Source organism: Struthio camelus, chromosome 14 (genome assembly GCF_040807025.1).
Source record: "Struthio camelus isolate bStrCam1 chromosome 14, bStrCam1.hap1, whole genome shotgun sequence".
Classification (NCBI taxonomy): Eukaryota; Metazoa; Chordata; class Aves; order Struthioniformes; family Struthionidae; genus Struthio; species Struthio camelus.
Window position 1 is genome coordinate 6,150,001 of NC_090955.1, and position 15,158 is coordinate 6,165,158.

At 45.6% G+C, this 15,158-nt stretch overlaps 1 protein-coding gene across 48 annotated transcripts in view; it reads left to right on the forward strand.

The window, feature by feature from the left end:
- The window catches only part of FOXP1 (forkhead box P1), a 388,378-nt gene that overhangs the window by 353,363 nt on the left and 19,857 nt on the right, over positions 1–15,158 (forward strand). For 33 of the 48 annotated variants that reach the window (XM_068907706.1, XM_068907674.1, XM_068907708.1 and 30 more), the window contains 4 exons: positions 5,629–5,712; positions 13,688–13,889; positions 13,985–14,064; positions 14,708–14,809. In XM_068907706.1, the coding sequence (XP_068763807.1) occupies positions 5,629–5,712; positions 13,688–13,889; positions 13,985–14,064; positions 14,708–14,809 (468 nt within the window). The remainder of the gene's footprint in view (positions 1–5,628; positions 5,713–13,687; positions 13,890–13,984; positions 14,065–14,707; positions 14,810–15,158) is intronic. The other 15 variants (XM_068907688.1, XM_068907698.1, XM_068907699.1 and 12 more) reach the window with 1 other exon arrangement.

Here is a 15,158-nt window from a genome sequence, read left to right on the forward strand (position 1 = left end):
GTAGAGATATATGGAAAGCCTTGGGCTAAGTACAGAAGATAATTACATTTGGAATTTTACTGAGTTAAGTCATTTATAGCTTCAAATAGTTGGAGAGAAAAATCAGCAAAAACACACTTAAACTTCTTGTTGTTACTTTTCGAGATAAGCATTTTTTTTAAATGTCTTTTATCTTCTTATCTTACAAATTACCCTTTTTCTTTCATAGATATTTCGTAAATTTTACTTTCAGGAGCACGCTGGTCATGACACTCTTTCCCTATTAGCTAAAGCAATATAAACTATTTTAGTACAAGTTTTAGAAAAACCAAACTACCAGTCATAAAATATCAGAGTTTTGCAGAAATTGTTATGAGAAATGGTCTGTTATTTTAACAAGTTTCTTGGGAATTAGAAAAAAGTCTGCAGTCTTCCTGGTAAACTGAGATATGAGATAATCTTTTACCAAGATGCAGTAATATTCAGGCTGAAGGTAAATCTAGATTTTCTTCAGTTGCAGTCAGCCTGAGAAGCATTAATCCTTCTCTCCTGCGGTCACTGGAAACGTGTGTGCCTGGAACTGTGGGAGGAAGCCCTGTATTAACCGTTGAACAGGACGGAGATGGTACTCAGTTGCCACCCCTCAATAAGTCTTTGACAATATTTTTGAAGGATTGATCAGTGGTGCATTATTCTAATTGTAAAAAGCAACTAATAATTACAGAGTCACACCCGGTTAGTGCTGGGGAGTACCTCCTTACTCAAAGACCGTTGCATGGGAAGGTGACGTGAAGTCCCCAAGACGAGAATGTAATTTCACAGTGGTGTGGGGGCTAAGCCGAAAAGGTTTGGGTGGGTTTTTTTGTTTGTTTGTTTGTTTTCTAACAGTCTTACTAGCACAGCAGTAGTGGAAGCATAATTTACACTGGGATGTTGATAATGGAGTGAAGCAGAGACCATCGTTGGCCAGCGAGGCAGCATCAGTGTGTAGATGAAGGAGGAGGGCTGGTCCCGTTGCCGAAATGCACAAGCAGAGAGGAAGACACCTGTAACTCCCCCTTCTCCCTCTCCCTTCCTCCCACATGTCAGTCCTTTGATGCTTAAAAAAGAAATCAGCATCAATATGTACGTGGGAGGAGACAAAGGATCTGTCCTCCAGTGACTGGTTTTTGCACAGAGCCGTAGTAGAAAGAAAACGTAGCCCAACAGCAGGCTTTTTAATGGTGATGGTATGCAGCAGGGACACTGGGTGATTTGAGGGCAGAGAGCAGCCAGACTAGGACCATCAACCTAATACTCCCGGCAGTGGAGCATTTGTCAGAGTCACAATAGCCGCCCCCCTAGCAGAGTAACTGAGTTTTGGGAGCTAGACTGGGGAGGTGCCCATCACCTTCCCACTCTGCCCCGTGTTACTCAGCGCTGATGAGCGGCTTTGCCTTCCAATGCAGTTGTGAGGTACCACAAACTGTTCAGGGTCCAGCGTCCTAGCAGGATCCAAATGCTGCATGATTTTATTCCTGTACAGCCCCATCGAGACCTGGGTAGAATTTAACTTGCCCAAAAATCATTGTATCTCAGGGATGCGTTTCAGGTTTTGAGTGCGAGAGACTCAAATGCAAGCCTTTCCTTTTTTTTCCCCCGCATGCCATTATTTATCTTGCATATGCAAGTTTTATCAGTGTTACAGACAGAGATGAGTGCAATGTCTTTTAAAGAAAGTAATTTTTGAATTAACTTTTTGTGGAGAAAAAAAAAAAAAATCCAGTTCTGCTTTCCTGCCAGTACCCCTTTGCAGAAGTGTCATGAAGCTTTGGTCTCAGCATTTCCTTTCATTGCAAACGTACTTAAAATATCACAGACTAGGTAGAGATCCTCTCATATTTCCCTTTGTTTAAACCATCTTGACATGATCATTTGTTGCCATTATAAATAGTGAGAATTGGGCTGCGGGGTGAAACACAAATACAGGAACATATCCCTAGCCTTAGCTAGATCTTAGCTGGAATAGGACGTTCATTTTGCAGCACCACCTTTGAATGGAAAAACATTTCAGGAGAGCAACAAGGCTATTACAAGTTTAAAAAAAATTACCTCCCAGTAGGAGAACATGAAGATGTTTGGCCATTTTCAGTGTAGTGAAAACATGGCTTGGGCCTGTTTTCCTGAGGCATCTGTGGACAATCTTGAAAAGTGGATCCTAAAGCTTTCTAAAACGTGGTTGAAACGAGCACATTAAAAGAGGGAAGAGGCTGTATCTCGGTTGTCTCTTCTGGTGACCGTGACTAGCTTCCTTCTTCCTTGCCCTTGGTCTGTCCAGAATGCTGCTGCCGAAGTGACCTGCCTTTCCTGTTGTCTGGCCGTGTTGCTCTTGTTGAATCCTCTCGCTGGGTTTCCATTTTTGCGTTCCATCTCCTTGACGTTATTTTCTGTCTGTGTTTCTCCCATGTGACGTCTGCATCCTCTGTGCCTAATGCTTTATCTCCCACTCTTTGGTCCCCCACTGCTGTGCTGCCCCCTCTTGCTCCTTGAGCACTTTGTGGCCTGTGCTTTCTGTGCCTCCCTTCTCCTGCCTTTCTGTGTCTGTGGGTCTGGGGTTAGGTTGCCCCTTTTCAAGGCAAGGCACGTGTCTTTGTGTCCAAATTTGTGAGGCACTCCACGCACTTACCTTGCTCTGTGTGTTTCTCTGTGGAAGCACTGTTCAGGCTCCTGGATCACGTATGCACCCACCAGAGACAGGGGCAACGTGACAAAGCCAGGCTTGCCGTGAAGAACTTGACAATGCTCTGGAAATTCCCAGAATATAATGCTTTTTAGTAAGATATAGGGGAAAAAAGAAGGAGACTTGAGAGGGAACTGTGTGTCGTACCAGGCTCCCTCCAAACCTGTGAGCATCTCAGGTTAGGCCAGCGGCTGTAAGCCCTCGGCACAATAAGCTTAAAGAAATCTGCCCACCCCTTGCTTTTGGAGAAGTCCACCTGACGTTTTGCCCTGTGCCATCGATCGAGGGTCCTCATTCAGAGGAGGGGTCTGCTCCTACAGTTATGAAGATGCTTTCCAGCAGGACGCAGCGAGGCTGCAGATGCCAGCTGAGCGAGCCCATGCTTGGAGGTGTGGACTCCTCTTCTCCAGCGGTCCTGCCAGGGTAGTCCTGCTCAATGCTAGCACAAGGAGAAAGATTTACCAGTCTTATTGCCAATGCACATACGGTGCATACGTTCAGATGCAGTTTTATAGACTTAAGTTCCTGTCACAAGAGAGCAACAGGGAAACGAATAATGCTCACCAGTAGCTTTGAAAAATCAGGAGAGTAACACTGTTTAAGAGTAACACTAATCAGTTAGCTTACTTTCAGTGCACAGCAGACCTTGCCCAAGCATACTGTTAGTACATCGAGAGCATTTTCCTGCAAATCCACTAATAATTACCATTTCTGGACCTTTGATTCTCTAGTAGAGTGCCACCAGTGAGAACTTGCTCACATCAGTAGCTGAGCAAACACTCCTGACTTCTGCTGAGTGATGCAGCTGAATGGAGGGGGCTACTAGTGACATTCTAGTCTTATATCACTACTGCTTCCTGACCTAAGGGAAAACAGTTTAAAGAAATTCTTGGGATTTTTTTGCTTCTCTTCAGTGCTTTGAAACTGAGAGACTTCTATTTTTCATAATTTAAACTCCTGCCTAACCGGGTGAGTGTTTGAATTCCTAGACTATGACAAAATACTAGTGTGTGTCTGCCTGAAATGTCGAGAGGATCTTTAATAACGTTCATCCAGCAGAAGCTGCATTCAAAGCGTGCTAAGATGATGACCGAAAACAATAAAAATCAGGACACTGGCAGGTCAGAGTGAAGCGTGCCACTCCATTTCGACGAGGGGCACAGAGGAAATACTGCTCAGGGTGTGTCCCTTACTGCCTGAGTGGCTTTCCCTTGCTGTCACTGCTGTGCTGCAAGCAGGAAGCTTTCAGGTGTCTGCGTTTTATTTATTTCAGTTGGAAGATGTTGATCTTCTGCAGTGGCCTGCGGACCAAAATTTAATGCACAGATGACCCTGCCAAGCAGCTCATGTGCCCAGCAACTGCTAGGAATGAGAAACTGCACAACAAAGCTTCACTGAGAGTAGAAATATTTCTTGGGTTTTTTTTCACTGATTTTGGTAAAACGCTGTAGCTGAGGGTTGAGATCTCTGCTTTCTCCAAAAAGGCCCTCGGAGGACTCTTGGAGGGAGAAGTTCCTGCAGTGCTGCATTGAGAAGAGCACGTAGCTCCCCGCTCTTCTGCGACACACCAGCAAATCCGACCATGAACTTCCAAGAGATCTGCTGTAGGCGTCTGCCTTTCTTACCATTCAGATTTTTGACCCAAAAGAGCAAAGCGAGTTGAAAAGCCCAGTGACTTTGCTTTTGCGCTTCCAGAGCACACAGTGGTGACACTGTTTTTTCCTTTATTTAATTCATCTCTTGGAAACCTGTGTGCCAAGTTTTATCCCATCATGATGCCTTTCTGGCATGGTCCGAAACCCCTTGCCTTGTGTAGAGCGGGACAACCTTGACTGTAAGGTGATGCAATGGGGATTTATGACCGAGTCTCCTTTTATATACACTTAGCCCAACTTTACTGCTCCAGAGATGCCTCTGATAAGGTGGGCAGGTTGTTAAAGTCGCAGGGGAACGTGAGCAGAGCTCTCTTCTCTTGGCACGGGAAATCTGCCTTGTCTAAAGCAAACCTCAACTCTGCAAAAATTGTCCTTTTTAAGAACCTGATCTAAATCCCGTTGGAAATAGGAACTTCTATGCTGGGCACGTAGGTTAATTACACCCCCTTTTCATTAGTACTATTTCAGAGTATCTTGCTACTTTTATTTCCTTTAAGAGCGGCTAGAAAAGGTCCTGTTCACACATACAAAAATGTCACGATTCCAAAAATAATGAGGTTTAGTGCCTGACCAGCACACCGTAAATGCATTGAGAAGCTGTCTGGGTCACGGCCGTGCGTGATCCAGGGAAAGCAACTGTAAGCTAGGTGCAGATTTCAACTGAAAAATGCCAGAGACCCCAGAAAGTGAGGGACGGTGCTTAGGGCATATGCTTTGCCCCAGTTCGGGCATGACGTGGGGAGCGAATGGGGAAGGGTAAAAGCATCCTCCCGCAGCAGTGTGGACACCAGAGGCGCCCAGGGTGGGTTAGCCGCTGTGGCCTCCTTGCTTGCTGCACGTGCCACAGAGCCTGCACGTGGTGTGAAAGCTGCAGTCCATTTGTGCGGCTCGTTTTGGGGAACTAAAGGAGGAAAACGCATCTGAGAGGCGCTGCATAACTTGCTTGCTGCAGTGCCTCCCGAGCTGGCGTGGGAGTGGTTAATAAACATGATTCACTGTTGTCTTCTCGCTGTCAGTGCTGGAGCGAACCTCTTGGTGCCAGCAGGTCTAGCTCCTCTCGCTCAAGGGCTAATGCATTTTGCTTTGGGAAGCACTGACACCGAGCACCAAGAGTTAGTTTTACCTCGCAAAAAAAAGACCATATACAATTTCCAAACTGCTCAGCAATAAAACTCTTCTGTCTTGTGCACTGGTGCCAGCTGTTTAATTAGGAATAAGCAGAGGTTGGATTTTATGCATACGAGTAATAGAGCTTTTTTTTTCCCCCCTCTTTAGCTTGCAAAAGATAAAGAGCGCCTGCAAGCTATGATGACACACCTGCATGTGAAGTCAACTGAACCAAAAGCCACCCCTCAGCCCGTAAGTACTGAACTGTGCAGAAACCAAACAAAACCTCATAACAGCCTCTTTTCCTGTTTCCCACCTGAGCGCGTGATGCGAAGCGTGGTCTGCTCTAAAGTCTGTCGCAGTGAAGAGATGTGAAGTACTTCTCTAGCTGGTTACTTTGTAGGAGACACTGCCGCATAAGCCCAACTTTCATCGCTCTTTTTTCTTCAAGGCGTTTCAGAGAAGTTGAACTCTAAAGCAGATGCACTGGGCCTTTTTCTGGCCTCACGTACCAGCCTGTAAGTGGCTTTACATCAGTCAGACGCGCATGAAATCCTAGGAAGTGTTAGGAATGAGATGTAATTAAATTATATTTAGTATATTTATTTTGCTTGCTCTCTAAGCCTGACATACGTTTACGGTAGAACAGACTCCAGTTGCACGTTTTGATGTTAATCGCTGTTACCTCGTGTCAGGTTTTATACTGCTGAAACTGAGAAGGGAAACCACCTCCACCCCCAATAGCTCTTTAAAGGTGGAGAGCAACCAGTGCAGGAGGGGGGTCAGCCCCTAAACATCCCCTTCTTGCGAGGGGCCGGATAGCTCTGTAGCCCAAGCCAACCTCCGGGGACCCCAAAAAATGGCAAATCTACCGTCTCGTTCTCTGACGGAAATGACTCTTCAGCTGTTGTTTTCTCCTAACCTCTTAATGCTGAAAACGTTCCTCGCAGCTTCACGTGATTATTCAAAATGGAGAGAGTGCTCTGCTTCTTGATTTTAAGATTTGTAAGATTTAAAGGTACACTGGCTTTATTTGATTTTGCTTTGAGTCATTGTGTGAAAATTAATTGAGCGTTGACAATCTATAGTTAGTACGAGCAATTTTAATCAATATGCAATGATGCAGCATAATGACAAAGTATTGGTTTATCTGTTTTGACTGATTTTTTTTTTCTATAAATAAAGCAAACACACACCCATATATGTATGATTTATGGTGATAGAAATAAAAAGGAGTCAGACTATTAACCCAGCAAATATGGTAGCCTGCCAAGATGCAGTTGGTAGACAAAATTAATGTCTGAAACAGAACACATTACAGATATAGAGAACATAAAATCATTAAACACTTCGCGCACCCATCTTTACTAGAAAAGGATTTCTCAGTTTCCATGTAGTTGGATATAAATGGCTGCGGAAGTGCATAGGGAGGCTGCTAGATAGAAAATAGCAGGCTATTGGGCAAGGCTGGAGATGTCCAAGTCAACGGGAGATTTCGGAGCCGTCTTGGAGAGAGTTGAGCGGTAGGTATAAACCCTTCCATTTAAGCTGCTGAGAGTCCTAAAATTGCTTGATCCGGTGGATTCCAGCTCTCTAGAGTGGAAACCGCTTACAGTGTCTATAAAAATAGCATTCTTCTAGTTCCTCATATCCATCTCAGCCTGAATGCAAATGCCTCGGCGCATTGTTGGCAAAGTATATAGACCCAACAGAACGGGGAGGAGGTTTGGTTTCTATAGCTCTTACTGGATTAAAAATTAAAACAGCGGAATAATCTGGGAGTCTCAAAGCACTCTGCCTTGAGGCCTTTCATAACAGCGGTGCCCCTCAGGAGGAAGGATTAAAAACTAAAGGGAGGAAATCAGAGGGCGGCGAGCGCGGCTTGGCAAGTCAGCCCGTGGTCGATGCTCAGCGGCGGAAGGCAGGAAGCTTCCGCCGGTGGTGTAGGCTACGAAGATACCAGGTGGTGTCGCCGTGAAGATTAGTATTAACAGCTAATAAACAGGGAAAGCAGCAGAAAAAAAAAAAAAATGAACGCAGGGGGAAAAGGGCTGTCTTGATTAGTATTAAAAATGTTTTACATTCTGGAAAATTATAGCTTTGTTGGGGACCTCCTACTAAATTTATTTTTAACTGCTCTATTGAAAATTCTGTACCACTAGTCAACATTATCTCTCAGTTGCTCAGCACAGTGTTTCTTTATTAAAAGAAATAGGCATGAATATTTTTGACTGAAAAATTAATAGCTTTTGAATTCATACACAGCAGGTTTTCTTTTGCAAAGAAGTCCAATATCGCTGCACAGCACTTCTATAACCATTTATTTAGAGTCCAAGTCAAACCTTTGACAGCTAGAGCAGTGTTACAAGCCAACATAAAGAACTCCAAGATGTAAACCAACAATAGGCAGTCTGTGTGAGGTTTGCCATTGTCAAATACATAGATTGTTTGGATTAGTTTATGTAAATGTACTGTTGTATTACCCTTTGGAAAAAAAAAGATCACATTTGTGTATGAAAAGTGGTTTCGTTCACAGGCAGCATTATAAATTCCTTATCCTTTAACTTACATGTTAGAAGTAAAAATTGGTGCCTGACAGGCCTATATTGTGTGGCACTCTGTTGTTGGATTGAAACTGCCTTCTTTTCATTTATTGAAATATAGAAAAATTTATTATAGATACCATCTGATAAATCAGAAATTATTAAAATATGTATAGGTGAAGCATTTGAAAATTAATTATAAAATGTAGAAGTATAGTGTTTTGCATAAATTGTGCTTTCCTTGTGAAAAAAATACACAGGCACTGCCTAGACTATGCTAGACCCTAGTCCTTTTAACTCAGTGGGATAGGACTTTGGAAAAAAGATCTGATGACCATTATTGCGGTGCGAAGTATTCTCTGTATCCAGTAATTAATTTCTTTTCTCCCCCCCCCCCTTTTTTTTTTTGCCAACATAACTAATGCAAGGTGTATGTTAGGATTAATATATTACGGTACATCTGTGATTTTAAGGGAAAGAGTGACTGCGAATCCAAGCATAGCAATGAATTGGGATTTAAAGCTGCCGCTTTTTCATGGCTGAAGAAATATTTTTATTCTGTTTAAAGGCTCTTAACGCCTATTTTTAAACCATTCCATAAGCGGCCCGTGAATGAAGGGGGTGAACGAGCTGCTTACACCGTCTGTAGGTACGCCCGGTGCCTTCGGGGGGTGGCCTGGGGCTGCTGGGGTCGCAGGCAGGTGCCTGGTCCTCGTGGGTCGGCTCAGGACTCGCCCAAGCTCAGCCGCGGGCTGCGTGTCCAGCCGTGGGCATCCATCAGGCTCGTGTCCCTCAGTCCCATACCCAGCTTTAGATGGCTTCAGCTTCCTGGAGTCATTTTTACTCCGGGACATGCAGCGACGCGGCCAGTGGATTTTGCTATACCAATCCGCCAAGGCTATCTATTCAGTAAAGCTCTTTAGTCCTATTAAAGCCGATGGGATTTAAGCACGTTCTCCTGCAGTTCACTGGTGGACAGCCCAAACTGTTGGCAGATAAATCTCTGTATGTGGAGAGGGCTCTGTTGGTGTCCTGCACACTGCTGCCTTGTTCCCGGGAGAGCTTCTGGGCAGGTCAGGAGGTGGCAGAGGGAGGGATGGGGACGGCGAGCACATCGAGAGGAGGGCGAGTGCTAAGTGCCTTCTTTAAACACCTCCACCTTCGTAATTAAAATATCCAGCGGTGCAACACTTGAGCAGAAAATGGACATATCGCACGACCTGATGCTTGAAAAATACAGAGTTGTTCCTATTACTTTGACATGTGGTGTTTTAGGGAGAATAAGGTAATGAAAAAAAAGTGAGACTAAAGCTGCCCGTGGAGGGATATGCCGTGATATGTTTCTGGAAGGTAAAATTTTTGAATGCAAAAAACCCGAACTGAAATCCAGAACAAAGATTTCTCAAGCATTATCATCCTGCTTTTGCTATTAAGATAGCTTCCGCTACATGCTATTTTCATTCACGTTAGCGATCAGCATAATAGGCTGAAATGGAAATGTGATTTCTTTTGGAGGATTAACTGACATCGAGGTTCATAGGGAGGGAAGGAAAAAGGAAAAAGCATCAACCAACAAGTAATTCTGCATACTAGGTGTTACATCCATCTTTTAAAAATAGACAGAAAACTTTTAAAGAAACTTTTGGCACTTTAAATAAAACGCACTGTTAGATATCCCTTCTTTAATGTATTTTTTTACCCTAACCATAGCAATTACGATTGTTTTGAAATACTGTTTTTAGCAACTGTAATAACAAAGCATTAAAAAAAAAATAGTCTTTTAACCGTTGAGGTAATGACTGAGCATTTTAGCTGCTGTAGCCGTACTTTATAGTTTGAAAAAATAATGATACGCAGCAATAAAGAGAGATTCTCAAGCACAACAAAAGCTGTTTTTATATACTGGTTTTCATTAAGTCTCACTCCTCAACTTCGGTTTCCTCAGTATTGCTGCCAATAACAACACCTGCTAAGTGATTGCTGCCTGCCAGATTCGACATCTCACACAGTCATGTGTCCAGGCTGAAATGGGAGAGGAAGACACAGAATTTAGCAAAGTTGCAGGCCCAGCGTTAGCTTTCTCTCCGCTCCAGAGCCTCTAAGGCCCAGGAACTCCGTAAATCACTGCTTTCAGCTGCGACCAGAAAGGCAGCATCAATAGCCGAGGAATCACTGCCCTGGAGCACTGACTCTGGCCCCAGTGTGACACTTATAAACATACCTATTTTTTCTTTTTTTCTTTTTCCTTTTTTTTTTCTTTTTTTCTTTTTAAACTGTTTCAGATCCGGGTTTTTTTTATGTGCAGCCGCTATTGTCATGTAAAGTGTTTACGCAAAAAGAAATCAAAGTGCGTTCTGATGGGAGAGCCGCTTACTAGAAATCTGTTTTACGGGGTGAAGGAGAGGGTTACCTCTCTGCCTTGTTTATATTTAAAGGGAAAAAAAAAAAAGAATTTGATGACTCAATCTTCACCTTTAAGAGGAAGAAGTGGCCGTTTCTTGAAAGGGAAGGTTAATAATAAAATGCTAAGCAGGATATTGAACACTGAAACAATTACGGCATTTATGATTGTTAAGTTAAAACAGTATGAGGTACTTAAAAAAAGAAAAAAGAAAGAAAAAAAGAAAGCAAAACACTTAACAACTTCCAGTGATTGAATTTACAGAATTTTAGGACTCAAAACTATTTTTTAAGGTTTAGGGTTTGGTTTTGTTTTTTAATAAAAAGGTGAAAGAAATCATCCCCCCGCCCAGTACAAACATTAGAGATCGGTTTAACCCTTTGCAGTGAGGGCTGCGCTCTGCAGTGTACGTGGAGGTTGCTCTGGTTTGTGCACCCGCCGCGATGCAAAAATTCTTGCTCATTAAAATGCTAGCTTGGTGACTTCTGCTCGTTACCCTCTGGCAAAAATGATGCCTCATCCAAAAATTGCAGTATGTGGGAAACGAGCTGTGTACAAAATACCAGTGTGAACAACTTTTCTAATCATAGTAACCTGTTTTTAAATAGCAAATGCAAACAGTGAGAAACTGTGCAGAGTTTCCATCAGGAAAAGAAACCCTCCCGGTCCGGTCCCTTCCTGATCTTTGCCCTGCATAAGCATCTTTAGCAGCCAGCAGCACAGAGCCGAGGCACTTCCGCATCTGTAACTGGCGACAAGATTAAGATTTAATAGTTTACAATTAAGATTAATATTTTAAGATTGCAAGAAAACCAACGCCATTCATAATTTGTTATTCTGCTCTAATTCACGACTGATGCGTCAGTCTTCGTTCCGTCGATAACAAAGAGAGCAGCAATGCAAGCGAGAGGAGAGAGAACCATCTTCTTTTCCCTTCCGCTATGTTGTATTTTGGTAATATCACTGGCAGGGCTTGGATCCCTGTTAGGAGAAGAGAGAGTGTCATCAAAAAAAAAAAAAAACCATTAAAAAAAGGGGAAAACTTTGCTAGCACTTGACAAGGTCGTGTTTCATTAACTTGTTGGTTCAGTCTCTGGAGCGGTTGTCGGAGGTGAAACGCAGTATACTCGCGCTGCTCCAGCTTTTTGTTCTTTCTGTCCTCGCAGACTGCAGTCATGTTTAATTTGGAAACTGGGCTCCTTTGGCAAATTAGCAATTAGAACAATTTTGTGGGAATATGTATATGTGTCATTAGTTTTCCTGCAAATTAATAGCGAGAGCAGAGGTCAGGCAGAAATTTTCCACTTGACTGCAGCTCCTCTGTTGAGATTTGGCACTTTGTTTTGGAACGGCCACAGCTGCTCAAAGCCACAGTCTTCCTTTAGGAACTGTCTTTTAATTAGTTTACCTCATAGCCATTATTACAAATATTACCGCCTCCCCTCCTTGAAATAAAATTACTGTTTCTACAAAAATATTCCAGCGACATCTTGCACCGCTGCACATTGATGGTGGGGTCACTCGGATGCGGCGTTTAATCATCAGATCACCTCCGTAAGCGTCTCCTAATTAGAGTCCTTACAATACAATTTTATCTGGTAATTAGCTGAGATTGGCTGCTTCCTCTGCAGCTTATTAGCGGCGGCCCGGCAGCGGGTGCGAATCGCCGTGCGGGTCGTCAGGCCCGCGGGAGCCCCCCTCTCTCCGCTCGCCCTCGAACCGAAAAAAAAACCCCGAAACGGGGTTTTTTTGGAAACCCCGGGAAGAGGGAATCCAGCCCTTTGGAGACGGGGCGGCCTGAGATCACGCTCGGCTGCCGGGCTGCTGCGAGAGCCGGGCGCTTAAAACTGATGCGGCTTTCGCTCGCGGTTGTTGGACTGGTAAACGGCCCGTTTAGGAACGGAGATAAAATACGGTGGATTTAATGTCATGGTGAGACCCGTCAGCTGGACTGTTGTTATTGTCGCTGGTCCCTTTCGTCGTGCGTGACAGATGATGGATAACAGGGAGGCAGCGCTGCACGCGTATCCCCAATCAGCGTCCCTAAATCGCGCCGGGCTCCTCCACGGCCTCGGGGCGCCGCGGTCGGGGCGCCCGTGGGCCCGTCGCGCTCGGCGGTTCGCGCCTTTGCGTGATTTTCCGGGAAATCAGTACCGGTGTCGTGCCGCCCGTGGCGCGTCCCTGCGGCGCAGTCCGCAGGTTCGGCTCTCGCCCGGCTCTGCCCTTTCGGGGGGGGGGGGGGGGGCGATGGGCTTTTTTTGCGTCGGTATCGTTTCTGTGACGTTCGAGCCCTTTATTTTTCCGCTACCTTTGTTTTGGAGGAATCCTATCATTTTTCGGTAGAAACGTTATTTGTGGCTATTAACTCCCGTGCGGGATGCTAATAGGAGTTTTCTTATCTGGTTACTTTCATAAGAGGGAAATTAATACGGCGTCTGGGGGATAAACACGAGATGGTTGGGGGGGGGGGGGGCGTATCTGCAGAGCGTGCCTTGCCTCCGTTTTGGAAAAGTTTCGTATCCGGCGAAGACGGAATTTTAATCGTGACCGAAAGTTGTGAGGTTCTGGCCCTGCTCAGTTCGGTAGGAGTTTTGCCGCCGACGCCGGCGGGGTCAGGATTTCGCCCACGCCGCTTGCGGAGGCGACGCGGAAGTGGGCCCAGACCCCCTTTTCGCAGGCACCTCTCCCGACGCGCGTTGCTGGTTGAAAACACCCGGGTGGGAAGGGAGGGCGGGCGCAGGAGCGCGGATGCTGCTTGGGTACCAAACCCAGGTGCATCGGGCCAGGGGGCGGTGGGAGCGGGGGGGGGTCCGATGCACGGTCCTGGCGGAAAAAGAGCGGCGCCGCTTCTGCGCGGGCTGCAGCGTTTCGTGCCGTGTGGTTAATTAAATTATTCCGGAGTTAAGCTATTCGGGGCTTTGCTTTTAAAATGGATGAATTGCAGCGGGGTGGGGGGGGCAGAGAGAAGGGATTGCGTTTCTCCCTGGTGCGTCCCTAGGAAAGCCCTGCCTCGTGTTTTAAGCCTGATGCCGTCGGCGAAGTAGCCGAGGAGATGGGTGAGCGGCGTTAACGGGCAGGCAGAAACGAGAGGCGCGCGGGGTTTAAGGCTGTGAAACAACGGGACCTAAAATAAAGCGTTAGACGTTGATTAGAGACTGGGAGAGCCTCTCGCTTCACGGTGAGGAGACAAAACGCCCGTGGGTCGTGGGCGCGCGCGGTGCCCTTGCTGATGTCCCGTCCCGTCCCGTCCCCCCCCCCGCCGCTCTCTGCTTGCCCCCCGCAGCTGAACCTGGTGTCCAGCGTCACGCTGTCCAAGACGGCGTCGGAGGCCTCTCCGCAGAGCTTACCTCATACCCCGACCACCCCGACGGCGCCCATCACTCCCGTCACCCAGGGGCCGTCCGTCATCACTACCACCAGCATGCACAACGTCGGACCCATCCGCAGGCGGTACTCGGACAAGTACAACGTCCCCATCTCGTCAGGTAACCCAGCCCCGGCGGCGGCGGCGCCGGGGTGGCGGCGGGAGCCCGCCGGCCTCCGCCGAGGGGGTAATAACGGGACGACTGCTCTCATTTAGCAGATATTGCCCAGAACCAAGAGTTTTATAAGAACGCGGAAGTTCGACCGCCGTTCACGTACGCGTCTTTAATCAGACAGGTAAGCGGAGGCGCGCGCGCGCCGGTGGGTTAGGGGGGCAGCACGTCCCTACGCGTGCGCGCTCGGGATTAAACAGATTTAAAAACCTTGGGTGTGTAAGCACGCTCAAACGCTCAAACCTGTACTATAAGGGTTTTGAGAACTGCAATATATAACATAATTGCTTTTGATTAAGTATTACAATACGATGTGATTATTAGGAAATTCATTTCACACAACAGTGAAAATGAGCCTGTTTAAAGATGGCAAGTCAATTATCACAAGCTACAGTAATCTCTGATCCCTAGAATTAATCTGAGCTCTAAATAATTACTGAGCTTTAATCAGCTAGTGAAATGTTTTGCATTTCTCTTTGATTCTGCTTTATGAATGACTAATAAATTAATATTTCTGTAAGGAAACAGAAATAAAAACTCAAAACAATTAGATAATTCCATTTTGAATTTTGCTATTGAACTGTTAAATACAGCCATTAATCTTAGTTCATATTGTGGAAACCCTCCTTTGGATTTTGGCTCCAAATCTCCTCTTCTCTTTCCGTTCTTTCTTCTTTTCTTTTCTTCTTTTGTGTTCGGTTGAAGTAAAACTGTAAGGTACGTTTTGCGCCGGTTCGGTCATAACTGGTCTCGCTTTGCTTCACAAGGCCATCCTCGAATCTCCAGAAAAACAGCTAACACTAAACGAAATCTACAACTGGTTCACGCGAATGTTTGCCTACTTCCGACGCAACGCGGCGACGTGGAAGGTAAGCCTTGCCCCCGCGCGCGGAAGAGACGTTGCTGGTGACATAGCGAGTTGTTAACGACGTGGGGGCCGGGAAACACGCGGACGGGCAGTTTTGGCACGCGCTGGGCACCTTATCTGCGGGAACAATTGGGTATTTGGCAGAAAAATTCTTCTGCCTTTGAAAACCACTAATTGAATCCCCATTATTGGCTTTTATGTTCGGTGATTATGCCACTACTTCCTCTGTGTGGTTGCTGCTAGTGGTGAAGCTCAAGCCCTTCAGCTGGAACATATTTAAAAAAAAAAAAAAAAAAAAGAGGTAAAGTTATTGTGTCGGTAGAAGATATACTGTTTCTCTTTTTAGTTGC